At 40.4% G+C, this 27,108-nt stretch overlaps 3 protein-coding genes across 5 annotated transcripts in view; 2 read left to right on the top strand and 1 right to left on the bottom strand.

The window, feature by feature from the left end:
- On the top strand, positions 1-17,598 carry TSPYL1 (TSPY like 1). The gene is made up of 2 exons (XM_014866147.3): positions 1-1,457; positions 17,463-17,598. The coding sequence occupies exon 1, from the start codon at positions 100-102 to the stop codon at positions 1,378-1,380; it is 1,281 nt and encodes a 426-aa protein (XP_014721633.2). The 5' UTR covers positions 1-99; the 3' UTR covers positions 1,381-1,457; positions 17,463-17,598.
- TSPYL4 (TSPY like 4) lies at positions 10,742-15,055 on the top strand. The gene has a single exon (XM_014866149.3). The coding sequence runs from the start codon at positions 10,854-10,856 to the stop codon at positions 12,234-12,236; it is 1,383 nt and encodes a 460-aa protein (XP_014721635.2). The 5' UTR covers positions 10,742-10,853; the 3' UTR covers positions 12,237-15,055.
- Positions 17,599-19,291: 1,693 nt separating the features above from the next.
- Positions 19,292-27,108, bottom strand: part of NT5DC1 (5'-nucleotidase domain containing 1) — a 125,512-nt gene continuing 117,695 nt past the window's right edge. For 2 of the 3 annotated variants that reach the window (XM_014866150.3, XM_014866151.3), the window contains exons 11-12: positions 26,935-27,103; positions 19,292-21,072 (exon numbers count right to left, since the gene is read on the bottom strand). In XM_014866150.3, coding sequence (XP_014721636.3) covers positions 20,957-21,072; positions 26,935-27,103 — 285 coding nt within the window. In that variant the 3' untranslated portion in view covers positions 19,292-20,956. Of the gene's footprint in view, positions 21,073-21,566; positions 22,682-26,934; positions 27,104-27,108 lie in introns of those variants that run through there. The other variant, XM_044757487.2, reaches the window with a different exon arrangement.

Raw genomic sequence — 27,108 nt, 5'->3', positions numbered from 1 at the left:
AGACTAGAAGGTAGGTGGGGCGAGCCGCAGGTTGGCGCCGAGGGCGGCTTCTGTGAGGAAAGCCGACGTTAACCTCCTGCTGGCCTGGCTGCTCCCGACATGAGCGGCCTGGATGGGGCCGAGAGGCAGCCTCTCCCCGAGCCCCGCAGGCTCTCTGCTCCTGACGACGCCCCGGGAGACCCGGAGCCAGCCCTGTGCCCGAAGCTCCGAGGGGAAACCGAGGCGTCCCAGCTGATGGCGGAGACGGGTGAGGGAACCGTTGAGGCCGCCGCGCCCTCACCGCCCCAGCTTCCAGAGGAGCTGGGAGCGCCCCCCGACCGCGCCGGCTGCGGCCAGACTCGCCGGCTCCGAGGCGGTGGGGACGGCAGTTGCGTGGCGACCGAAGCTGGGCGGGAAGAGGCCCCGCCTCCCACAGAGGGCCTGGCGGCGGCGTCCGTAGCAACGGACCGCAGCCTGGAAAACGGCTGTGGGCGTGGAGAGCCGCGCGGCTCGGGCGGGGAGAAGGCCCTGGAAGCCTGTGGCGCAGAGAGCTCTGGGTCTGAGGTGATGGCGGAGGCGAGGGCCGAGGAAGTGAAGCCCGAGAAGTTCCCGGTCTTCTCCGTAGCAGTGGCGGAGGAGGAGGGAGTGGGGCAGGCGATGGAGGTGGGGGAGAAGCCCGGGGTTGAAGAGCCAGAAACGGTGGAGGGACGTGGAGCGGCCGGGCAGGTGCGGGAGGAGGCGGGGCCGCGCGCCCTGGACGTGGAGCTCCGCATGAACCCCCTGGAGGCCATCCAGCTGGAGCTGGACACTGTGAACGCTCAGGCTGACCGGGCCTTCCAGCAGCTGGAGCAGAAGTTCGGGCGCATGCGCCGACACTACCTGGAGCGGAGGAACTACATCATTCAGAATATCCCGGGCTTCTGGGTCACTGCCTTTCGGAACCACCCCCAGCTGTCGCCCATGATTAGGGGCCAGGATGCAGAGATGTTAAGATACATAACCAATTTGGAGGTGAAGGAGCTCAGACACCCTAGAACTGGCTGCAAGTTCAAGTTCTTCTTTCGAAGAAACCCCTACTTCAGGAACAAGCTGATTGTCAAGGAGTATGAGGTCAGAGCCTCTGGCCGGGTGGTGTCTCTCTCCACTCCAATCATATGGCGCCGGGGCCACGAACCCCAGTCCTTCATTCGCAGGAACCAAGACGTCGTCTGCAGTTTCTTCACGTGGTTTTCAGACCACAGCCTTCCGGAGTCTGACAGGATTGCGGAGATTATCAAAGAGGACCTGTGGCCAAATCCACTGCAGTACTACCTGATGCGTGAAGGAGCCCGTCGACCCAGACGTCGCCCAATAAGGGAGCCAGTGGAGATCCCCAGGCCCTTTGGGTTCCAGTCTGGTTAAACTTCGCCCTTGGGAATACTCCTGCACAAGGTCCCCTGCCGCCTCTTGCTGGACGTGTGCTTGGGCAGCAGAAATGGGTATGCCTTCTACTTTTTTTTTTTCCTGACATTTCTGCAAACTTTTTCCTCTGGACATTTGGTTCTTTCAGCCTCCAGATCGAGACCTTCATGGCCACGCTCCTCCACGTCCACATGGCCCTCATGCTGTTCTGTATGACTGTCACATGCTGCATGGCCATGATTCACGCCACACCTGAGGCAACCAAATGATGCTGTTGATTGCACGCCTTTGTCTGCACTGGTTTGGACCCTGTTTGTTCTCAGGGCCTCTGGTTTGGCTCTTACCACCTGTAGTTCTAGCTTTGTCTAGGAGCCCATTCTACCCACTTTGCTCTGCAGTGCAGGCATATAGCCTGTGGACAATTGCGGGGCATTAATGACAGCAAGGGAGAGCCGCAGTGGGCCATTTGGTCTTTGTGTCTTTGTGATTTATGTAACTCTAGTGCTCCTCTTGCACCTCTGGTCTGCTCCTCTTGTTGCCTGCTACCAACTATGCCTGACACCTCTCTACCCGCCTTTGTCTGCAACCTACTGGATGAACATCTTCCAGACCATTGTCAGCCCCACTGTCTGGTTTCTGGTAAACAAGAATCTCCAGAACTGGCGGTGGACCCAGGTTCCTGCCAGCACTCAAAAGACTTCGATTCCTTACCTGCTCTTCCCTCCAAAGGCATCATCCAGGAACCCTACTGACTGTTAGGCGAGTGGTTGAGGTGACAAGTTAGACCTTGTCTTCATGGCAAGAGTTAGGATGGTGTCTATTCCAAGTACCAGGCTTCTCAGTCTCAACTAGTGAATTTACACAAAACCTAGGTAGCTCTTTGCGTCTCCTTTCTTCATCCTGAACATGATTAAGTGCCAAGGTGGCAGTACACTTCCTGTCTCTCTCTCTCTCCTGTCTCTTAAAAAAAAAAAAAGTGATAGCTCAGAAACATCTGCAAAAGCAGACCTTTTAGTTTAATTTGGCTCTCATTATTTCCAGGGACAGGAAAGTAGACTGCCAGAGCTCTTAATTCCCTCTGTTCTCTTCCCCACCCTCTCCTCCACCTTAGTAATACCTAGAGGGTTTAAAGGGAGGCAGTCTACATGGAATGAAAAGTGTTGCCTAGTTCATAGTGCATGGAGGAACTGAAGAGATTGTTATGGTTGCTCTAGGCAGGGGAATCTGAACTAAAGACCGCAGGCAAAAATGAGCCACGTAAAAATTGGGCCTAAAATTAAGACTGGGTGACTGGGAGCCTTCAAGGAAGAGGTTCTTTCTGTGTCAGTGGTGATAGCACAAGAAATACTTTACCTCAGGATTTCTATGGGAGAATCGAAAGAGATTGGAGTATTAAATAGGTTGCCTAGAGAAGAGTTCTTTAAAGAAACACAATGCAACTTTGGTTGCTTTCTCTCTTGTTTTTATTTAATTTATGCAGAAGATCAATACTGTGTCCTTTATTTCACTAGTATTTACTAAAATCCTTTTATTTTCTCTGTTTCTGCTTACTGGGAAAATTCAGCTGTACAGGCTTTCTTTTGCTTTCACTTGGGAACATTTGGAAAAATAGCAAGTTTACTTTCTTGTATGATATAAAGACTTGAATATTCATAATGGTTTTCAACTTGTTCTCCTTTCTGTTAAAACTATATCTTAGAAATATAATTTGAATAACTTGGTCTTGTTAGATTCTGAAGACTGTGGAAATTGTTGTCTTCATAGAAAAATAACCTACAAAAAATGTGTGGCTTTGTCTTAACTTGATAATTTGCCCCGGTAACACTTTAGTAACATGTGTCTCTTTTCCTAAATAGCATTAATACTTCGGAGATTGCTCTGTCAAATTGAAAGTGTACCATTGGCATATTTGTCTTTCCTTATATGCAATGATAGTACAATAAAAGCATGTTACTCTGCTAGATTTCTTATCTTTCACTCTGCCCATAAACAAGCTTAACAAAATGGTTCAAGATAACAGATTATGGAATTATTAAAGTTCTTAAATGGATGGAACAGGCTTTATTCCAAAAGTAAGAAAATAGGCACACCACTGTACCTTCCAAGGTCAGGAGAGTGGTGGTGGTTTTGCTTTAAAATGGTAACAGTTGCAGCTGCTTACTCATGATGTCACTTTTCTCCATACAGTTCCTGCAGCACCACCTCCTTTGACTTCCTTAAAGCCTCCATCTGTCTCTGTAAATGATATTCTCAGGTCATTCAGTCTCTTTTTATTCACTTGTCCATTTAATAACCAAACATTCAGAGGGTTCCTATCATAAGTGATAACCTCACCCATCCCCATACTTTCTCAGGTGTAAAAACTTGTTCGTTCTTTTCTTCAAACCCCACCACTTTCTATCTGTGTCAAATCTTTCAAGGCCTTTCATAGATAACTCTTCTGCCGTATAGTTTTTCTCTTCTCCTTAGGGAAGATGAAATGTTTCTTCAGGTACTTGGTGTACTTTGTAGGGACCTCTGTTCTAGAAAAGAATACATAATTCATTATAGTGAATTCCACAAATATTTATTAAGGCATTCTGTCAGGCCCTGGGAAGATAAGTATAAGAAGATAAAGTCCTTTATTGTTAAAGAATTGGGGAAAGACTGATATGCAAACAAATAATTAACACAGAGTGATACAGTAAAATAAAATACAAAGATAAATTTTCACGTTTTTCACTCTTTCCTTTCTAGTTTGGAAGTTTTGTGAAAACAGATGGGGTATCTTATATCCCTCACTGGATCTAGCATAATGTTTGGCGCAAAATTGGCACCAGATAAATATTTATTGAATGGCAAAATGAATGGCTCAAATGGAGAAAAAGAACAAAATAATCTAGTACCCAGAAAGACTTTTGATGAAGTAGTGGAAGGAAGAAAATGGTTTTCAAGGCATTTGTAAAACTGATGTCAAAAATTTGCAAAGCCTTTCTTAAAAGCAAATTTCTTATTTAAGTAATTAGAAAAGGTTCAAACACTATATCATTTAACCTTTCATTTGCCATTTTAACAGAACATTACTTTGGATCAACTTTTATTTGCTTTGCTTTTGTACATTTTAAGGTGACTATTACACTAGAGGTAGAAGAGGGTTGGACTCTAGACATGTGCTGTCCAATACAGTAGGCCACTAGCTACCAGTGGCTATTGAGCCACTTGAAATGTAGCTAGTCCAAACTGAGATCTGCTGTAAGTATAAAATAAACCCTGGATTTCAAAGACTTTGGAAAAAAGAATGTAAAATATCAATTTTTTGTATTGATTGCATATTGAAATAACATTTTTCATATATTGAGTTAAAATGTAATAAAATTAATTTCCCCTATTTATCCATTATTTTAATGTGGCTACTGGCAAATTTTAAATTACATAGGACAGCACGGTTCTAGACTTCATGAATATCTCCAAGCATATAGAATACCTGTAAAAATTAAGCATGTTATTACTTTCTCCCCATGAAATTTGTTGTGACTTTAGGACTTGGGTTATTTAGCTAAAATTCAAGATGGTTAAAGTATAGCTAGAGGCCAATGGGTAAAAGGGTAAAATGTAATGTCTTCAATCAACTTGTTCTCAAGTACCCAAGATATACTCAGTACTTTGCAAAACGTACTGTGTAAAAACTATGTTTCCAGAGAGAAGTAGGTTAGATCTGGGTGCCAAGTTGGCACTCATAGTTAAATTGATTATTTAAAGTAGTCTCTAACATTTAGGACCTATAGCTTCATATTTTTCTCAAATGTTCTGTATTTTTTGGTTTACAGATGTACATGAACCTCAAAAAGTAAAATAATTTCAGTTATTAAATATACCATTTTGTGTATGTTACTTGGGCTCCAAATTTTAACAGTTGGCCAGCAACAGGAAAAGAAACCTTGAATCTAGCATTGCATCAAGTCAATTCAATGCTTACCCCTTGAAGAAGCATATTTTATTTTTGAAAATTAGTGTAGTTTTTGCTGCAAGATTCAGCAAAAAAAATTATTTTGTATTGGATATTATATTAAGGATTATATGAGACAGTGAAGTAAAGGTTGTCCTTGCACTTGAGGAACTCTGTCTCCTGAGGGGATGCCATTCCTTGAATATTTCCTCTTCAGCAAATCCACGTACTTAAAACCAGTCACACACACAAGAAAACTCAGGAGATTAATGTGGGCAAGAGGAGTTGTCAGAGATGGTCAGGACCATCCCCTCAGGGCCAACTTCCTCTCCCTCAGTGTTAGTTGAAGATGTAGACTGTGTAGAAGTGACAGACGTAAGCTTTATCCGTTCTTTAGTGTGGGAGGTGTTGGACTTGTGAGCAGTTCTTATCTCTCTGTTTGCTTGAAGTGCTTTGTTTCAGCTCTGAAGGGCCTCTGCTTCATCAGTGGACCACGTCCTCAACAAATGTGTGTTGAAACCAAGCCCTCAATAAGAAGACCTATATTTACTGAATTTTGTAGAGGAGTACATGAGTCTCAAGTAAATTTAAGTTTCTAGATATGTAGTCAATTTGGGGCAGTGTTGGGTCTATCTAGAACTGTATGAAATAACCCTCTAGCACTGATAACTATTCACAGTGTGCTTCCCACTTACCTCTTATAGTCTCTAATTATAGAATGATCTTTTAAATTTGAGTATTTTTATTACCTTGATGGAAATTGATCAATTAGGTCTTTAACTATGCACTTTTGTAGTTTAAATATTTTTTCTATTTTTGATGACTGATAAAAATAAGCCATAGGGCTGGCCTGGTAGTGTAGTGGTTAAGTTTGTGCACTTTGCTTCAGTGGCCTAAGGTTCGCAGGTTCAGATGCCCAGCATGGACCTGCACACTACTCATCAAGTCATGCTCTGATGGCATCCCACGTATAAAATAGAGGAATATTTGGCACAGATGTTAGCTCAGGGACAATCTTCCTGAAGCAAAAAGAGGAAGATTGGCAATACATGTTAGCTCAGGGCCAATTTTCCTCACCAAAAAAAAAAAAAAATCTATATAACATCATTTTTAATATTTTTCCAACTTTTTATTTTGAAAATTTCAAACCCACAGAAGTTGAAATCGTAATATTAAAATATTAATACTGCCTTCCAAAAAAAAAACAAAGAGTGATCAGTAGAGGTAAACAAAAGTCGCTAATAAGTCATTGCCCTTTCTTACAAGGGAATTTGAAAGACAAAGTACATCTGCTATTATGGGTTGCATCTAGGAGGAACTGACACACTTTTCTAACCCCTCAGCCTGGAGGGGCCATCTTTCCCTAAAGAGGTGCCAAGTGTGCTTGCTGATGCCCTGGGACAAAGTTAAAAAATATATATATATATATTCACGTACACTAAATAATAGGTGGATCCATACTTGATGGAAAGATCATATTATAACATGCTGGGTCATTCTGAAAGGAAGTTTCCTGGGAGTGCGAACTTCAACAATGGGCTGGCTGCAGACCAGATTTGCAAATTACTTGAAACTAGGGAGTAAAATTACTCATTAGAAATAATGGTCCTGGGGCCGGCCGGGTGGTGCAGCGGTTAAGTGTGCACGATCCGCTTCTTTGTGGCCCGGGGTTCGCCGGTTCGGATCTCGGGTGTGGACATGGCACTGCTTGGCACGCCATGCTGTGGCAGGCGTCCCACATAGAAAGTAGAGGAAGATGGGCACGGATGTTAGCTCAGGGCCAGGCTTCCTCAGCAAAAAGAGGACTGGCAGTAGTTAGCTCAGGGCTACTCTTCCTCAAAAAAAAAATAATAATAATAATAATGGTCCTCCAAATGGGAATAGGTTAAAAGAATTAGCCTAACTGAACAGAATAAAAATTAATAGAGATACTTGTAAAGTGTTGGACACAAACTTCAGTAAACTGTAAGATGGAGAAGCCTAACTTAGTAGGACATTAATACTTTAAGGGTTTGGCAAATTATTAGGAGTGAAAGAGCAATATTGCTGCCCCAAAAGCTAACGTTCTCCCAGGATCCATCTAAAGTAGTATACTATTTATAATAAAGACAGAATACCCTTCTATTCTGTCATTTGGATGTTATTTTGTTCAGACTTTAGGAAGAACGCTGGCATAATGAATCTTGTTTAATTAGCATACAGAATGGATGAGGAACATGGAATTGATCTCTTGCTAGGGTGGTAGGAGAGTTGAGGGGAAGGATATAATGATGATCTTCCAGTACTTAAAGAGCTCTTCTGTGGAATCAGGCTAATTCCATTCTGCAAGACTACAGAGTCAAAATGTGGAGCAGATGTGCTGGGAGCCTGTACTACATGCCAGGCCCTTTGCAATAGCTGGATGTTATAAGGTGGTAGATTTCTGAGTAAATTTAACAAAACTGGGAAGTGGATATTCCCTCACTTGAGTTCAAGGAAAAGTTATCTGTGATTTCCCAATCTGTCTGCACCGTAGGGTCTAATTTAATTGGTTTGTGGTAGAGCTTTGACATCAGGATTTTTTCAAAGCTCCCCAGCTATTTAAAATGGGCACTATTAATGCAATCAAGAAAATGCAAATGGACTCAAACTGTATATATATACTGACTAGAAAGCAAGTGGAGAAAGCACTCATTTTCCAGTACTAAACTGCTCTGAACTCTGGAATCAGAGTTTGAAGCTTGAAGAAATGAAAACTTAGAAATGAAGTCACTACCTCAGAAGACATTCACGGGCTTATGTGTATGAATCATGCTTTTAGTTGCTTTGGCTGATAACTGCTTCATTCTTTATGGAAGTCTTTCATCTTTGAAATTCTATACACTTATAGTTTCATAATAGAATTTGCCATTAATTTTATACTGCCTGCACTATCTATTTAATGTAGGTAAATCTTAGCATAAAAATTACCAAGTCAGCTTTTATTTATTGAAAGTCTATGGGGATAAATACTTTACACGTATCTTATTTCATCATCTCAACAGTCCTGTGAGTTAAATTTCATTATATTCTTTTTATATATGAGGAAATTGTGGCTCAGAGAAGTCTAGTGACTTGCTCAAATTGAACAGCCAGTAAGTGGCACAATTGAGACCTGAAGCCAGATATGTCTGATTCCAGTGTATGTGTCTTTACCCAGTGTATCAGTCAGGGGTCTCCAGAGAAATAGAGCCAATAGGAAGAGATTTATTATGAGGAATCAGTTTGGGTGATTATGGAGGCTGAGAAGTCCCATGATCTGATGTCTTTAAGTTGGAGACCCAGGAAAGCTGGTGATGGTATAATTCCAGTCTGAGTCCCAAGGCCTGAGAATAAAGGGATATGACCAGTCCAAGGGCAGGAGAAGGCTGATACCCCAGCTCAAGTACCCAGGCAGGAAGCAAAAGGGGTAAATTCCTTCCTCCTCCACCTTTTTGTTCTATTCAGGCCCTCATGGATTGGATGATGCTCACTCACATTTCAGAGGGCAATCTACTTTCCTGAGTCCATGAATTCAAATGCTAATTCCAAAACACCCTCAGGCACTTAGAAATAGTATTTAATCTGGGCACCCTTTGGCCCAAACAGACACATAAAATTAACCATCACATCCAGCATACAAAGATATGAGGTCATTCAGGTCAGGGAACTTGTCCCTGGTTTCCCTTATGAATGGAGAAAGTAAGGATGTATGACATTTTCTTGGCTAAACATTATCACAGGGAGCCATCATAACCATACAAGCTTGTCTGAGAAAATTTTAATTTTGTTAACAGTGATAGCCTAAGTATAAAAGATGATTCAATTTTAATAATATATAGAGCATCAAACATATATTGAAAACTCATGTCATAGTTCTTTTAATGAATGTATAGTCAATAAACTTGCTATAAATACTCTCTTCGGAGCACTTTAAACTTGAACACCAAAGGCAGACAAACTAGTCAGATTATCTTCTTAAAGACCACTTCCTCCCTCTAGTGACTAGAAATGGGAATACCATATTCTCAAGCATTTAAAAAACTTTCTCACTGTGTATTGTGTACCTCCCTCTAACAGAGTGTTTGGGAAATTTGCCAGAGTTATTTTGGTTATTATAACGAATGTAGGTGCTACTGGCATTCCTTGGGGGCATTAGGAATGCTAGACATCCTGCAATGTGAGGGACAGTGCCCCACATAAAACAATTATCTAGTGCTAAACCTTCATGTAGATGAAAAATCTATTATTAAAGCCTAGAACCTAGCACTATTTATATATGAAAACAAATCTTTTTGCACTGTTTTATCAACAACACAGTGAAAGGCAACCTATGGGACAGGAGAAAATATTTGCAAACCATATATCTGGGGTGCTCTGTATTGGAGTTTCTATTACAAAGAGTTGTAATCAGTCATTTTCTAATAAGAATTTAAGACATTAAACAATAATACACAAAATTTAAGTTTTCCTTCATTCTTGCATTTTTCTAAGGATTAACACTATTATTTTCACACTCCAACAAACAAAACGATAATAGATAATTACTATCAAATGAATTGTATGAGCTAACAGACTTGAGTAGAAAATAACTTTTTCTTACTTTTTAAGTAAATATTTTAAACTAACATTTTAAATGTTTAATATTTTTAATGTTTAAATGTTAGTTTAAAATATTTTAATTAAGACAATACCTTCAGTGCCTGCAAACAATTATTGTTTCTGCCCTGCAGTGAATTATCACAGGAGCAAATTTTGGCCAATATTTGCTGGCTTCATGCCCATGGGCATTATGAAGCAGGAACTCTTTTTAGGTTAAGATTATAACCTGAGGTTAGACAATATATAATATGCATAATTTTAGAAATTAAAATCTCCTGAGATTACATTTCTTCCAGTAGCGCTTAAGGGCTATATTTGCACGCTCCCGTGTGTGGGGGGTCACCTCATCTCTAAGTAAGGAACATACAATACTTTGCTACTTACATTAGTCAAAAGTGAAGGGGAAATATTGTCCCATTGCTTCGTAGGTGTTGCCCAAAGTATATAAACTTTAAAATCTCCAAGACAAATTGAAATAATCCTGTATTATGCCTTGTTAGGATGAGAGAAGTTTCCCTCTCGGCTGCTCCTAATTTTTTAAATCATACTTAGCACAGCAACTTTTCACCTTTCTTAAAAATCAAACTCCGCTCATCTCAATTCTTGGATAGTAGCCATGAAGCTGTACATTAAAGAAGGAACGTATTTGAATTGCTGAATCTACTTTACTATACCGAGAAGCCCAATGACCTAACAGACTAGAATAGACAATAACCTTTCTTAAGTAAATATTTTAAGAGACAATAGCATAGGTGCCTTAGAAATTCTTTCAGTGCCTTAGAAACCCATATTAACACAGTTCTCACATGCTTGAGTCTAGTCTGCAACTATTTTTTTAAGCCAAATCTCTTCCAGACAGACGAAAATCCTAACATTCTCTAACAGAAAGAAAGATAAAGAAGCACCCTTGACTGACCACTGTGATCGCAAGGCAGCGAGTTCTCGCGCGATGTTAAGATGCTACCGCCCTGACGTCACCGGTTGCTATGGTAGCATCCTCCCTAGAGGTAAAGAGAGGTGGTGCGAGGGGCGGAGCGCGGCTTCTGCGGAGGACAAGGGACGCTCTCCTGCCATAGGACTGACTGCTCCCAAAATGAGCGGGCTGGATGAGGGCAACAACCTCCCTGTCGCTAAAACCTGCGATCTTGCTACTCCCAACCATGCCCCGGGACATCCGGACCGAAACCAGTGCCAGGGCGAGGAAACCGAGGCAACACAGGTGATGGCGGACACAGGTGAGGGCGGCTTGGAGCCCGCCGCGGAGGGAGGCGCACTCCAGGACTCCGTGGGCTACGGCCCCCCGCTCCGCATTCGAGTGGCCGGGCGTCGCGGCCGTGCAGCGACCCAAGTGGGCCAGAAAGAGACCCCGCCTGCCACAGAGAGCCTGGAAGGAGCCTCTGCCTCGGTAGCAATCGACAATAGCCAGGAAAATGGCTGTCAGCGTAGAGAGCCACGCAGCCCCGCTGGGGAGAAAGCGCTAGAAACCTGTGGCGCGGGGGGTTCGGGGTCTCAGATGATGTTCGGGGCGAAGGCCAAGGAAATGACGACGAAAAAGTACGCCGTTTCAGCAGCAACGGAAAAGGAAGGAGGAGCAGAGGAAGTGGTGGAGGAAAAGAAGGTGATACAGAAGGAAAAAAAGGTGGTAGGAGGAGTGAAAGAGGAGACCCAGGCCAGGGCCCCGAAGATCAGTAACTGCATGGACTCGCTGGAGGCCATCGATCAGGAGCTGTCAAACGTAAATGCCCAGGCTGACAGGGCCTTCCTTCAGCTGGAGCGCAAGTTTGGCCGCATGCGAAGGCTCCATATGCAGCGCAGAAGTTTCATTATCCAAAATATCCCAGGTTTCTGGGTCACTGCCTTTCGGAACCACCCCCAGCTGTCGCCTATGATCAGTGGCCAAGATGAAGACATGATGAGGTACATGATCAATTTGGAGGTGGAGGAGCTTAAACACCCCAGAGCAGGCTGCAAATTCAAGTTCATCTTTCAGAGCAACCCCTACTTCCGAAATGAGGGGCTGGTTAAGGAATATGAGCGCAGATCCTCTGGCCGGGTGGTGTCTCTCTCCACTCCAATCCGCTGGCACCGGGGCCAGGATCCCCAGTCCCATATCCACAGGAACCGGGAGGGGAACACTATCCCCAGTTTCTTCAATTGGTTTTCAGACCACAGCCTCCTAGAATTCGACAGGATTGCTGAGATTATCAAAGCAGAACTGTGGCCCAATCCCCTACAGTACTACCTGATGGGTGAAGGGCCCCGCAGAGGAATTCGAGACCCAGCAAGGCAGCCAGTGGAGAGCCCCAGGTCTTTCAGGTTCCAGTCTGGCTAACTGCTGCCCATGGGAGAATCTTTCGCACAAGTTTCCTTACCACCTCCTCTTGGACCTGTGCTTAGCCAGCAGTATGCAGTCGTCTGTCTGCTTTCTCTCCACCCTGGATTGCTTTGTTCTTTGGTTCTTCTAAGTCTTCAACAACCACTTGCAGGAGTGTCGCTTATATGCCTCTTTTCTTCTTCCTCTGGACATTCATGCTGTTCTGCATCGTGTTACCTGTTCCAAGTGCATGGCCTTCCACTGCTTCTATGCCAAGCACATGATGCTGTAGATATGCACTGCCTTCCTTTGCATGCCTTGGGCCCTGTCTGTGACCATGGTCTTCTCCCAGTTATTTAAGTGATTATCTACCACAAAGAAGCTTGATATATCTTTGCAAATAACTAGTTGGGCTTCATACTTTATGCTGGCTGTCCTCATACCAATGTGCTCTGTGGCAAGCTCTTTGAGTTTCACTGCTACAAGATGAAGCTGATATAAATGATGCCAGCCATCAATCCAAACTGGACATTCCAGGCTACCACTGGTTCTCAGCTGCCTTCCTGGGCTGGTGCCATCTACCCTGCTGGTTATCTGGCAGAATAAGCAGGTGGCTGGTGGGTGGCTACTAGGCATGAATGAGGTAACAGATGAGAGGTGTTCTGTGTTATCACATTGGTCTTCGTATGTCTTTGGTCACTGCATTGTGACAAGGTACTGGTGAGTATGAAGGCCTGTGCTATGGCCCACCCACACCTGCTCTCAGCCTGGATGAGCTTTGCCCAGGTACCCTGCCTGCCTCCTCAGGCAATATCTGCGGACTTAAGTTCCCAGGCAGCACACAGGAACCGACCCCACTCCCCACCCTTCAAATGGTTACCCATAAACCCAGTTGACTGTCAGGCAGGTTGGACAGTCATATGTGACAGTGCTCACAACAAAGCTGGTGTGGGGGTCCCTTCTAGCAGTTGGCCTTTCTGAGTCCTAGCCAACAAACCTCCCTTGATCTAGGCAACTTTGTTGGGCAGCCCCCTCCTGCTTCCATTCTGAGCATGACAAAGTTGCCAGGGTGGGGGCACCAAGGAAGAGGTATTTCTGGTCTTTGGGGCCTGTTACGGTGTCTGTCTATGTCTGTTTCTCTCCCCTCCCCCTCCCTCAATCCTTCCCCACTTCTCTTTCCCTCCCTCCTCCTCTCTGAAGCAGTTACAGCTCAGAAACAGAAAACAAAGCTGGCAAAGCAGGCTTTTTATTTAATTTGTTCTCTCCTTGATTGTGTCCAGAGGGAGAAAGCCACTGTACGATAGAGTCCAGATCTCTGACTGCCCTCCTGCCTCCACCCCACTTCCTTTAGCAAGGTCTGAACGTTTCGGAGGGGGATGTATAGGTTAATTGCTTAGTTATGGGCACTGGTTTTTTGGGGCCAACTTTGACAGCTCCGCGCTTTTCTCCTATCCATTCACCAAAACTTTCTCTGTGTTTCTTGAGCTTTAGTTTGAGAAGCTGGAAGTAGAGGCAGAAGGACCTCACAGTGATGGATTCAAGATAGACCCAAGGCAAGCTGTGATCTAAAGCAACCAAAACTTAGTTTCACTCTACTTTTCTAAACATGGAGATTCTTTTTTGGGCCTTGGATCCCTTAGAAATAACCCCAAAGCAGCATTTTGAGGGTCACCCCTGACCTTTGTACCATTCTCTTACTGCCCTGATGTCCCAGGGGCTTCCATCCTCCTGCCTGGCCTTCCTGGCTCTCAGTCTTCACCTTCCCCATTTCCTTCCCTGCTTGTGTCCTAACAAATGAGGGAGCAGGCTGCAGTCTGCATTGTGGGAGACAGAGCCTCCCTCTTAGGAGGTAAGGGCGTGTGTAGAGTCTGTCTGGATTTCCAGGACGAGTGCCAGTAGGTGGGACAGCGGTGCTGTCAGAGCTCTTACTTATGGAGGTGTATGGTAGTTGTGACTATCTGCCCTTATCCTTTCTCCTTCCTTTTTGAAGGCCTAAGCTCCCCGAGGGTTTGGGAGGTCTGAACACAGAGCAGTGGAGAGGGTGCCCTAGGCTGGGGAAACTGAGAGCCCAGAAAGGGAAATGAGCCCCCTGTGGAGTGGGCCTGGAAAGGCAGGCAGGAAAGACTGGAACCCTGCAGGGTCGTGGGTGGGAGGCCCCGGAGGCTTTTCCCAGGAGAGGTGAGAGAATCAAAGTGCTTGATGGTTAAAGAGGGTGCTTGGAGGAGTTAGGTTTTCCTCCAGTTTTTCCCTAACTCCTTGCGTTCACCAGTAGGTTTTTGTAAACGAAAGTGCAGGTCTGGATGTTTTCTTTCTGTTATTCTAGGCGTGACATTTTATATGTGAAGATTAATGGTATATGTCCTTATTTCACTGTGTTTGAGTAAAATCCTTTTAATTCCTTTCTCCTTTGCTTACTAGCAAAATTTCCATTTACAAAGCAGGACATTTACAGCCCTGCTTTTTGCTTGTAATTGAGAATGTGTGCAAAAATAGCAAACTTGTTTCCTGTGCAGTATGAAGACTTCTGTGAATATTCAATAATGTACAAGATTGTTCTGGTCTCTCTTCATATATAGCTCTATTCTTAGAGATATAATTTGAATGTGATCTTTGAAATTTTACAAATTGTTGCTGTCTTGTGAAAGAAATCTCAAAAAGAAAAACGTAACTCTGTTGTTTTACTTGGTATTTCTTGCCCTAGTAGTAATGTTATACTTGACATTTTATGTTCCTAACCAGTATAAGTACTTGTAGAATTGCTCTGTCAATCTAAACAAGGATTGTTAGTACTTTAGTCTTCTCTGTGCTTGGAGGAAAAATAAAATCTGTCAATCTGCTGTATTTCTTGTTTTCACCAAAAAATAAAAATAAAGTTCTGTCTATGTTGCCTAGGCTAATAAAAGGTTGAAAAATCATTAAAGTTATCAAATCGTCACAATAAGCATCATCCTGAAGTTTAGGAAAAAACCTCCAAAATCTTTTGCATGAAAAATGGTAAATAAGCACAACTAAAATTGCGTACTCAAGAACATAATTTTTAATTAAAGCACCACATATTGATTTTTGCCACTTACTTAAAATACCATTTTCAGTGGAAAACTCTTCATGCACCATCTTTGTTTACTACATTTATGTTAGCTACGTCCCCCCCAGTCTCAGTGTTTTCTTAATGAGCTTAAGATAGACTTTAGGAAGAATTAATCATTGTGCATTCTGTAAGTGCTACTTAAATTCTTTTCCTACAACAATGTGGTGCTTTTTTAAAAATAAAGAACTACAAAAAAATTATGACTGAAATGTCTAGAAACAAATGATAGCAGACATCACAACTTCAATTACCAGTGATGTTTTGCTGTTCAGCAGCTGTTACACGAAGGTTGGCAGATAAATACTTAGGCATTCTCTGTAGTAGAGAGGGCTATGGATGCTGCAAGAGCTGTGAAAATGAATCACCAAGTATTTTTAGCCATTTAACAAAAATGTGACATAAATGGCCCCAAATTACTGATTTGAGCTAGAGATTGTTAAATATACAGTTGGACTTGCTGACTCTTGGTGCAATTCTTACCTGCGCGTTTTACTTGCTGAAGTATAATTTTTCAAGGCCTGGAGAACTTTAAGTATTAGCTAGGCTTTCTTTTGCAAGCTCTAGACCCATCATAATCCCAATTTTCCCTTAGAGTCTTCATTTTACATTTGCAATTCAGTGATTGATTTCTGCATTCTCAACCACCTGTTTCAAGCATTATCTCTTTTAGCCCATTCTGGACATAGTCAGAAAATACCTTTTTGTTGCCCTCGGTTTTTTATCAGCTTTAGTCTAACCAATAGTATTCATTTTTCTAGTAAGCTAGTGCCACTCATTTGTTACAGATTAACATGGGGTTTCTGTTCTGTTTAGTCTAATACAGTTAGACTCAATTAAGCATTCTCTAGGTTTCACTTACCAACCACAACCAATTGGTTCACTCGTATAGTCCTGCTCCATTTCTTTGCATTGCCTTTTTGTCTTTCTTACTCAGTTCTAGAACTGAATTATTCTTTATGCAGACCTCCAAACTAGTTAAGAGATTCTCTCATTCTCTGTTCACCAGAGAAGTATCATTTTGGTCTGCTCAGGCCATAATGTCCTGTGAGTACTAGTGACATACTTCATAATTTCCCTGGTCCCCACATAACAGAATCTCCTTGGGAATGCTTTCCTATTTCTGGATATTCAGCTCAGGCCAGACACCCACCACAGACCTTCCTTACTCAGAGCCCCTTCTCCCCGTTACTTCTGCTGCTGCTTCTACTTTATCTCCAGTTGATTCAAGTTTCCTTAAATCAATTTTCATCACTAAAAACAAACCAAAAACATTACCTGTATTCTTAATTATTGAGGTCCCTGCCCTATGGATATCTGAGTTTGCATCAGATGCACATTCTTGGCTTGACAATCTCAAGAGATTTGGGCTACGTCACGCAGTTCCACATGTGTTCTCACGTTACCTTCATAATCTTGACACAAGTTTTACTATCTCCATTGAAATAGTTGAGAAAACAGGATCAGAAAGTTGAAGTAAATTGCCTAAAATGCAAGTAACGGACGTATTTTTTAAATTTCATGCTAGGGTACCTATCACTATAACACAGTGATCTGAACTAAATTTGGTATAAAACAAAAACCCTATTTACGTGAGTATTCTGGACTCAGTTGAAGGTTATTTTTAACCCATTCATGGACTGGTCTTTGAAAGGGGTACTTTTACAGGATTCCATAGAGATTAAAACACTTCTGAATTTACATATGTAATCTTAATGTTTGCTGTCTAAATAAATAAAATTAGTTTGTTCCCTTTATCAAAGGGAGTAAATGCACCAAAAGGACTTTAAATATTATTACGAAATTTAGATGCTAAGAACTGTAAAGAAATGTTGACATCTCTATTATGTTTAGAGAATATTTATTTTTTAATTGATTCAAGTTGGTGATGGCTTTTAACAAGCATTTAGTAAATTTATTCCTTCTCTTCTTTATTAAACTTTATTAAGCTTTGATCTCTACCAAGAAAGTAAAATGAGGTGTTTTTTAAGAGTCCGAGAACAGGTGCATGGGACAAGAAACTGACAAGCAGTCTATGTGCTATTGTAGTTCTCATTCTAAGTAATGACCCAACTTCTCTATAGGCCCAGACATCCCATCTCCCACGAAGTTTACTCGGACCAGTTTTCATTATTCCTTCTCCATTTTGGTTTCCTCAGAGCCAAAGAAGGAAGTTTACTAAGTGTTCAAGGTGGACATTTGAACCTGAATATGAAGAAAGTGTAGACCTGCTCATCGATGACTTTAGCATATGTGGCTTCCACGAAGAGCACACTTCGTTACACATTTTAGGACTCCCATGATTCTTGGTTCTCTATTTTACTCTTCCAGGTAAGTTCTATGTTATATCTGTTTTAATACTTTTTACTAAATCCTAAGTTACTTTAGGAGAGAGCCCATGTCTTCATTTTTAATCCCTCATGTGTCGTGGTATGGCGTGATTGTTAAAAGCAAGTGTAGTTTTAGACAGAATTTGCCCCATTCTAGATCTAACATTGGAAGACTTTTATGTGTCAATCAACTAAGAGCATGATTTGGGGGTCAAACTTGGGCTCGTGTACAGGCTCTGTTCCTTAGTGCAACATTGAGCAAGCATATTTAACCTCTGTGAATTTCAATTTCCTCATCTGTAAAATTTTAATAACTGTATACACCTCATATGATGACTATAGGGAGTAAATAAGGTAGATGAAGTAGCCTGGTGAGGAGTCAGCACTCATTATCATCATTTTTTTTTTTACCATTACTTCTGAGGATGATTTGAGAGACCAACAACAAGAGACACCTTTTTGAATTCACCCTGTGTGGACTGGACAATGCCCAAGGATTTTCAATGGCAGCAACCAGACCACACTGGGTGAGTCCACTCTTGAATATATCCCAGTCTTGCACTAACTTGGAAGCTAACTCTTGTGATAATCTTGTGCTCAAGAGCCTGAGAAGAGGTAAGGAATGTTCCTGCAATATCACACATTTAAAAAAGGCTATCCATGTGATTCCAGCATACAGTCAGGGTTATTATATCCAAAGAGATAGACTGACATTCCATTTTATGTTGGTTTGTTATATGAAATAATCATATAGATTTGATTTTCATTCAAACCAGCTCACTAAAAGTGTGTGTACTCATATATGTATATGGATGTACATATGTATATATATATGCTTTAAATATATATATATATTTAAAGTTATTGTTGGGTATGATCTTTGGTGGAAAAGTCATACTTGATTCAATTTAGAGTTTAACAAACTCAGAAGTAGCTGACTTTAGATTGCAGTTGGTTCAGCCAAAGCTTTTGCTACCTCAATATTCCAAATACCAAAACCTGACAAACTGTTTGCCCGCTGTGCCATTCAGATCTTTTCTCTGCTGATGAGATCAACTGGCCAGCAAAGAAAACCTCGCTTCTCTTGCATATTTGTAGGTATCTTTTAGATGATGAATGTTTGCCTGGATGCTAATATTTAACTGCCTGTTGATACAATTTTCCTGCTTTCTTACTTGATATAACTTTATCATAGGATATCCAGCTTTTCTTCTCAAATATGCTTTTTAATTTTTATAGTGCCATTTTTGGATGATTATTTTTACTCTTCATAGCCAAGTAGAGACACTGGCACTTTTTAGAGACAATGAAAAAATTTAAAAGTCTAATTACAGTCCAACAAAAAAAACAACATTCTTTAGAAGCAGTGACCAACTTTGTTAGAAAGGGGAAAGGAAATTTGGAAATAAACTTTACCCTTTTTTGACAAGATGGAAAAAACTGAGGTCAGATTATGTGGTGACTTGTTCAGATTCCTTGGGTAGGTACTGGTAAAAGCAGGACTAGAACTTCTGACTTGAATTTTTTTTCCACTCTTTAGTGGCCAAAAAAGTGCAATTAACTTCTTATTTTGGAGTTCTCATTTTTCATATTAACAACAGCAGTTTATAGGCACTTAAAGATGTATTATTCTTTGCCATTGACAAAATAAACATGAATAAGGAAAAATAGCTTTATTTTTAAAAGAAATCAAATGTCTATTGACAGTATACATGAGACAGCATCTTTCATTTAGCTCTAAGCTTGATTGCGTATGCTCATTATCATATTCCAATGAGATTTTGGAAGTCAATTTCAAATACATTGTTGTATACTTAGTAGTAGAGAGCAAACAAAGCTACTGACTTTGAGGAAAAAATTTCAGTAACTGTTTATCTACCCTGAGATACTTATCCTCACAATATATTGGAGGTTATTTGAGCATTTAAAAATTTAACAAAATATTTATCTTTTCACTACATGCATCAGTATGCTAAATTCTCTGCTACAATCCAAGTAAAATAATGATAGTTACCAGCATGTTTTCTGATACTGTCCATGATGCACACAGTGAAATTACAGCATAAGAGTAGCCAGGAATTTATATTGTAAACATTATCTGGCTCCAAACATCTTGCAACAAATAGCTACTAATATGACTATACATACGTGGTATACATAGCACACAGAACACAATAATCCCAGATTGTAATATAACTATAAATCCCTTAAAGCAACTTTTCTCAACCTTTTTTTCATTATCATCCCCCATTCCAAGGAGAAAAATTAAATTTAAATTAAATTAATAAATTTAACTTTAAATTACATTTCTCCCTAATGTGAGAAATTAATACTAAGGAATAAGACTTTATTGGGTAGGGTTGAGCTTTGGAAGGCCACAATCCATTGCATCATCTAAGAGTTTTTTTCCCCTTACGAACCAATTTTTGTCCCATTGAGAATACATGCCTTAAAGTGAAGGAAAATGAATGAAACAGCCTTTAACATTATTAGGAAGGAGAAAACCCTAATGGGTAACATCGGAAGTTGAAATAATTGGCTTCTCATATCATCTCTGCCCATACTGGCTGTGTGGTCTCAGAAGAAATCATGTCTCTTTATTTCCTTTTTTTTGGGAAAACACAACAATAGCATAAAACCTGACAGCTTGGAAAAATAGTTTAATGTCACTGGACCCAGTGTTCTTGGCTATAAATTGAAGGAACAGGTGTAAATCAGTTCTTCTCAATTCTGGCTGCATTTTCTGGGGCCTGGAAGAGAAGCCAATGCTCATCTATATTCCCAGACCAATTAAACGAATCTCTGGAGGTGACAGTCTAGCCAGTGGTTCTCAAATTTAGGGTGAATCACACTGTAATTTAACACAGATTGTGTGGGGCCCATTCCCAGAGTTTCTGATTCTGTAGGTCTGGGGTAGAGTCTGCAAATATGCATTTCTATCAAGTTCTCAGGTGATGCTATGGCGGTGGTTTCGGGACCACACTTCGAGAACCACTGTCTAGGCATATGTGTAAATATGTGTGTGTATGTATATACGTATAAGTCCCCAGACGAATTCTCATCTCAGAACTATTGGTATAGAAAATATGAATAAGGTTCTTTTCAGTTCTAAGATACTGAAATTTTAATAAGCTGAGAGTTCCTGGGCGTGAAGATGATCCATATGGAAAGCAGTCCTATGGAAAAACATATCAATGTCTTGGTCAATTTTCAATATGAATTTGTTCCTCTAAGGCATTTTACAGTGTTTCTTGAAAATTAACATCTTTATAGGACATTTGCTGCATATATGGTTCTTCACTTCACTTTTTAGTAAAGATAATTTATTTGGTTGTCAGTTTCTCATTATTTGATAAGACCAATGGAGGGTTTGGATAGTAGCCAGCCGTTTTTGAACTATTTGAAGAGAACCTGGTAAATTTGTAGTCCAGGGGTAATTCTGAAAAAAAAAAAAGTAAAAAAAAAAAAAAAAAGATTTGATTATTCTGAAGATCTCAAAAGGCCTTCTATAAGTATAAACAAATCAAAATTTGATAGTCATTGATAAAAAACTTATTTTTTAGAGTTTCCTAATTTTAATATTCTTTTCTCGCCTGGATAGGTTGCACCTAGGATGAAGAGTGTAAATGTCTTTCCCTATAAAGTTTACAATCATAATTTAAGTCAGACTACATCTAGAGAAATTACAAATCCTCTTAGAGCTCTAACTAGTGAGTTTAATTTTAATACTCTCCACACAAAAGTTAACACATAAAATAGGGATGCTCATCTGATTTTTTTTTTTAATTAAAATATCTCTCAGGCCCTACCTCAGGGGATCATGTAACTGGTAAATGAGAACTAGTAATCTTCATAGCCCTTGGTAATAACGTGTTGCTATGAATCATCTTTGAATGCTTAGATAAATAAGGATTTAATAAGCACAATGTGGTAACTTTCCATATGGTAAACATTACACCCACACACAGTAACAAGGGGAATAGGGAGAGAACATAAAATGCATACTTTATTGATGGTAGGACATTGTGACATCTTCATATGTCTCAAAAGCTAGCCTTCAGATATTTTCTTCCCAAATTTCTTCAAGGAAATGTTACCAGAAATATCACAAGCGAAACATGATGATATATGTCATGTTATGACATTCATGCCACATGTATAGATACTGGGCAGTAATCCTTATTTCACAAATAAAACATCATTTGGTAGTACTGAGTATTTTGAAAATGACACTAGCAGAAACACTATACTTTATATTAAATGCCACTGAGAATCATCAAGGCCCAAGCAGTTAATCCTCATGAGTAGACAACTAGTACTAGAGATTGTGAAGGAACACTGCCTTTCTGATGCCACAGAAAGTGAAGATTACTGTAAACAGCAAAACATCCAGCATCAGTGAATTACATCGGTCTTCAGTGCTCAGTGAGCTGGAGCGTATTTTGAGCTGTGCCTTAAAGGCATTGGAGAGTAAACTGAGTTATTAAAATTATGTATCTGAAGTCCTGGATTTCTGATAAGCCACCAAAATGATACAGGCTAAGAGTTAAGCCAGCCACCTGTTTCTCTGACTTTCCTATACATTTCCTAAAGCAAATGTTTAGGTCTCTGTGTAGCCATTATTATAGGGTTAAAAATGATTACGGTATCAAAATGCTTATAAACCAACCACTATTTTAATGTATATGGCGAATAAGTGCAAACTTATAGCATCCATACAAATGGCTTATATGCATTTAAATTTCAATGAGGTAACCAAATCTAACAGAATAGCCAGGAATAAAGAAACACTAAATGAATACAAAAAGGTTTTAAGAGGCAAAGGGAGACGATCGTGTTTGTTTTTCACTTCCCATCTCACTTAAAACAAAAATTTTATTCTCTCTCTCAGGTAGCCAAAAAGGTCTACTACTGTTAAGAAATTTGGGCATGGAACAGCCAGACTGAGATTAGATGACGATTCTGGTAAAACAAGGATCTCCAGACTGGGCCTCAGCAAGAGGGAAACATTCCATCTCCGTTACAGGAAAGTCACTGTTGGGTGCTGACTATATATTCAGAAGAAAAGAGAAAGGTAGACAACCAAATTCTTGTTTACTACAACAATGTTCTATTAAACTCCATGTACTAAACATACTGTAATATCAACCATATTATCTAACAATTCAATGAAGTGAACCAAAAGGAACAAATATTCTTAAACAGTAAGTTCAATGTAAAATAATATAACAGATAGAAACAGAACAACTTTGGGACTTTTTTTTTTAAGATATTAGCAGGATAACATTTATATAAAGAGTCTAGTCTATCTTCAGTATGTCCAAAGCCATGGCCATCACATCACTTTTCTTCCAGTCGTTTTTCTTCCTTGGAGGTAAATTATATAGGACTATCCAACTTTACTGAATATGTTACTGAAATCATCAATTTAAAGTTCTGTGTGAGATATAACTTCTTTATGAGAATGTGATCATAGCAATGAGTGCTAACTTAGAGGGAGACTAATACTTTGCTTTTTGAGGAACTGTCTTGGACATCAAAATCAACAACTGAATATGACACACCCACTCTCATTCTTTCCCCACAAAGAAACTGGTACTTGTTTGGCTTTGTTTGACTACTGGTAAGTCCCACTTAATATTTTCTCCTGAGAAAAGTTAAACAGAAGAAAAATGACCTGCCAAGTTCTTTTCCAAGTTGCTGTGGAAGAAAGCTTTTGGAAAACGAAAATGGGAGGTACACTGATGTTATTGCTTCTTGAAGGAGAGTTCTTACCCCAGAAGATAGAGAGGGGGTTATTTTCCAATTCTTTGGAGAAATATTTAAATCGTGGAACAATGGAGATTCACTTTCTTTGACTTTTTTACTATTTCACAACCATATCCCATTAAACAGTTTTTATCCAGGTACTTTAGAATAACTCAGTGACTTCCATTATCATACTACCCTATTCCCTTACTGTAAATCTGAAACACTTTGAAAGAAAGGAAGAGTGAAATATAAAAAATGAAAATAATAGTTTAATTGTGGGCTGACCCCTCTAAGTTACAAGGTCCATTTCTTTAAAAGGAAAATAGTAAAAGGAAGAAATATCTTTAGATTACCTTTCTTTAATTTTATGTGTGCAAGCATGGAACAAAATGAAAAACCATTCTTTTTGAAACCAATGAGAATGAGAGATGATTTCAATGCGTGGATATACTGACATTGGATTTGTATACTGGCACAGAGGAAGGACCTTTTGGAAGGTCAAACATATCTTGGGGTCATCATCATCATCATCCTATCAATAATTCAGATAAATATCTTGCTTTACTTTCTCTTACATCCATCTTATGAGGGGAGAAATGCAGCCTGGAAATATCCCCAATTTAGGAAAGAAGAATCTGAGGTTCAAAAAACTTAAGCAGACTACCACTTTTAAATTGGAGCTGAGACAACTAGAAGAGCTGAATAAAATACAAACATCAGAGTCAAGTCATTGGAGAGCTGAAGAGCCAACTAAGGCCTGAGGACACACAATTCCTGGCCCGGAATTACAAGCAGAGCAGTGAGCCCACATTCTGCCACAGCTTTCCCCTTAGGCACCTGGACTCTGGCTGAGGGTGTGGGAAGTTACAGAAGCAGAAAAACCAGTAGCAGAGCTTTGGGCAGTCTTGAAGGACGGCAGAAACAAAAATGGAGGGGCAGGGAATCTGCTAGAAAGGAAGGGGTGGAGAACCAGACTCTGCTGGTTTTCTCCTCAAGCCCTTTGCCAAATCCTGAAAGGAACTTCAGGAAACTAACAAGCAAGCAGAAGCACAGGCCTCTAGAAAGCAGAGTGGATTTTTCAGCAGTTTCTTGGTACTGGGAAAACAGGGAGGGATTAAATTTTGACCTGAGAGAGGAGAGGGCCTGGTGAATACCCGAGACTTTCAGTTTGCAATTTCTGAAAACAATTTGTTATTATGAAGTGATCCTCTTTCATGTTATAATGGATTTTTTCCTTAATGTCTACTTTGTCTCACATTAATATAGCTAACTCTAACTTTCTTTTGGTTACTGTTATCAGAGTATATCTCTTTTCATGTTTTAATACTCAAACTTTCCATGTCCTTATGTTTCAGATGTCTCTCTTATGAAGAGCCCATGGTTGGCTTTTGTTATTTCATTCAGGCTTTTTTTTTTTGAGGAAGATTAACCCTGAGCTAAGTGCTGCCAATGCTCTTTTCGCTGAGGAAGACTGGCCCTGAGCTAACATCCACGCCCATCTTCCTCTACTTTATATGTGGGACGCCTGCCACAGCATGGCTTGCCAAGTGGTGCCATGTCCGCACCCGGGATCTGAACTGGAGAACCCTGGGCCGCCGAAGCAGAACGTGCGCACTTAACCGCTGCACCACCGGGCCGGCCCCTCATTCAGGCTTTTAATTGTAGTATTTAGCCACCTGTATTTAATGTATTTACTCAGATTTAAATCTATCATTTTCTTAAATGCTCTCCATTTGTCCTACTTATTCTTAATATTCTCTTTTCTCCCCATTTTTGTTTCCTTTTGGATTTTAAAATCATTTTACATAATTAGCTCAGTATGCATATCATTACAGTTCTTTTAGTAGTCATCTTAGAGATGACAACGTGCATTTCTGACTTATCAATATCTAACATACTCTTATCCTTTACCATATAGGACAAGGATGTTAGAACACGTTAACTCCAGCTGTCCCTCTTTGGGATTTATATGCTGTTGGTGTCATGTTTTAAAATTTTATCTTTATGTCAACTCCATGGAACTTTTTTCTTTATTGTTTCTAGCAGCAAACTTCACTTTAACATATTCACATATCTATCTCTAGCTGCTGTATATTCCTTCTTGCGTCTCCAGTCTTCCAACAGGGATCATTCTTACTTCGGCCTGAGGAACAATACCCCTTAGTATTTGCTTCAGTGCAGATCTTCTGGGGATACATTTCCTCCATCTTTGTCTGTTTAAAAGTATTTTTCTTTTATTTTTTAATGTTATCTTTACTGGGCATAGAATTCCATCGAGATAGCCAGCCATTTTCTTCCAGCAATTATCTTTTGGCTTCCTTTGTTTCTGGGAGAAGTCAGATGTCAGTCTAACTCTTGTTCCTTTGAAATCAATCTGTCTTTATTCTCTGGCTGCTTTTAATATTTCTTTTTTTCTTTTTTTTTTTTGAGGAAGATTAGCCCTGAGCTAACTGCTGCCAATCCTCCTCTTTTCGCTGAGGAAGACTGGCCCTGAACTAATATCCGTGCCCATCTTCCTCTACTTTATATGTGGGACGCCTACCACAGCATGGCGTGCCAAGTGGTGCCATGTCTGCACCCGGGATCCAAACCAGCGAACCCCAGGCCACCGAAGTGGAACGTGCACACTTAACTGCTGCACCACCAGGCTGGACCCCTGCTTTTCATATTTCTCTATTGTCTTTGAGTTTTAGGAGTTAACTTTGGATTTCTTTTTATTTATTTTGGTTCACTTCTTTGGGCTTCTTAAATCTTTGGCTTATTTTCTTTCATCGTTTTTGGAAAGTTTATAGCTATTGCTTTCGGCTTATTCTCTCATCTTCTGGGAGTCCAATGATAGAAATCTTATTTCTTCTCAATCTGTCTCCTATTTCACTTAGTTCCTCTTCTCTATCTTCTGTATGCTTTTTTCTCTTCATGCTTCATTCTGCATATTTTCTTTTGGCCTATTTTCTACTGCACTAATTCACTTTTCCCAATTGTGTTTAATCTACTGTTAAAATGATCCATTAAGTTCTTAATTTTGATTTTTTAACATTTGAATTTTAGAATTTCCATTCTTATTATAGTTTTTATGTCTCTACCAAATTTCTTGTTCCTTTCCTTTCTGTACTTGACCATAGTAAACTTGGTTATTTCTGTTAGTGTAGTCTCAAATCCTTGTGTACCTGTATATTTTTTGTTATGTGCCAAACCTCATATTAAATGTTTTTAGTAATAGTTTGAGTCCTAGAATGATATCTTCCTCAAAAGAGAATATTTGATGGTTTCTAACAGGTGCCTTGGGGCACTACCAATCTGGAATCTTTTCAATCCAATTTTAGAGATTCAGCCCATTTAAAGCTGAGCTTCATTCCCTGTGTATGCCTACTTCCAATTCATCCTTACTCAAAGGGAAACTCCATTAGGATCTCAACACAGACTGAGAGAGTCCACACGGCTCACCCCTCCTTTGGTGGGCCCTTCCCTCCACTTTCTACCCCTGTGGGTTCATGAAGCTACTGAAAGCCCCAGTCCTCAGGTAAACCTTTCTAAGTATTTTCCCACTTACCTGCTATTGCTTCAATACTTGGAATTGCAATAGTGCTGTAAGTGCTGATTCTCTTACAAGACCATGTATAAACCAAGGAGTCTTCTGTATTTTCCAGTCCAGAAACTGAATCAATAAAAAAAGAGCCCCATGTTTTAGATAACGTATACAGAGGCTTTGCCTTTGGTCCCTGAA

The sequence above is a fragment of the Equus asinus genome, chromosome 24, assembly GCF_041296235.1.
Source record: "Equus asinus isolate D_3611 breed Donkey chromosome 24, EquAss-T2T_v2, whole genome shotgun sequence".
Taxonomy (NCBI): domain Eukaryota; kingdom Metazoa; phylum Chordata; class Mammalia; order Perissodactyla; family Equidae; genus Equus; species Equus asinus.
This window is presented reverse-complemented; position numbering and strand designations above follow the sequence as displayed.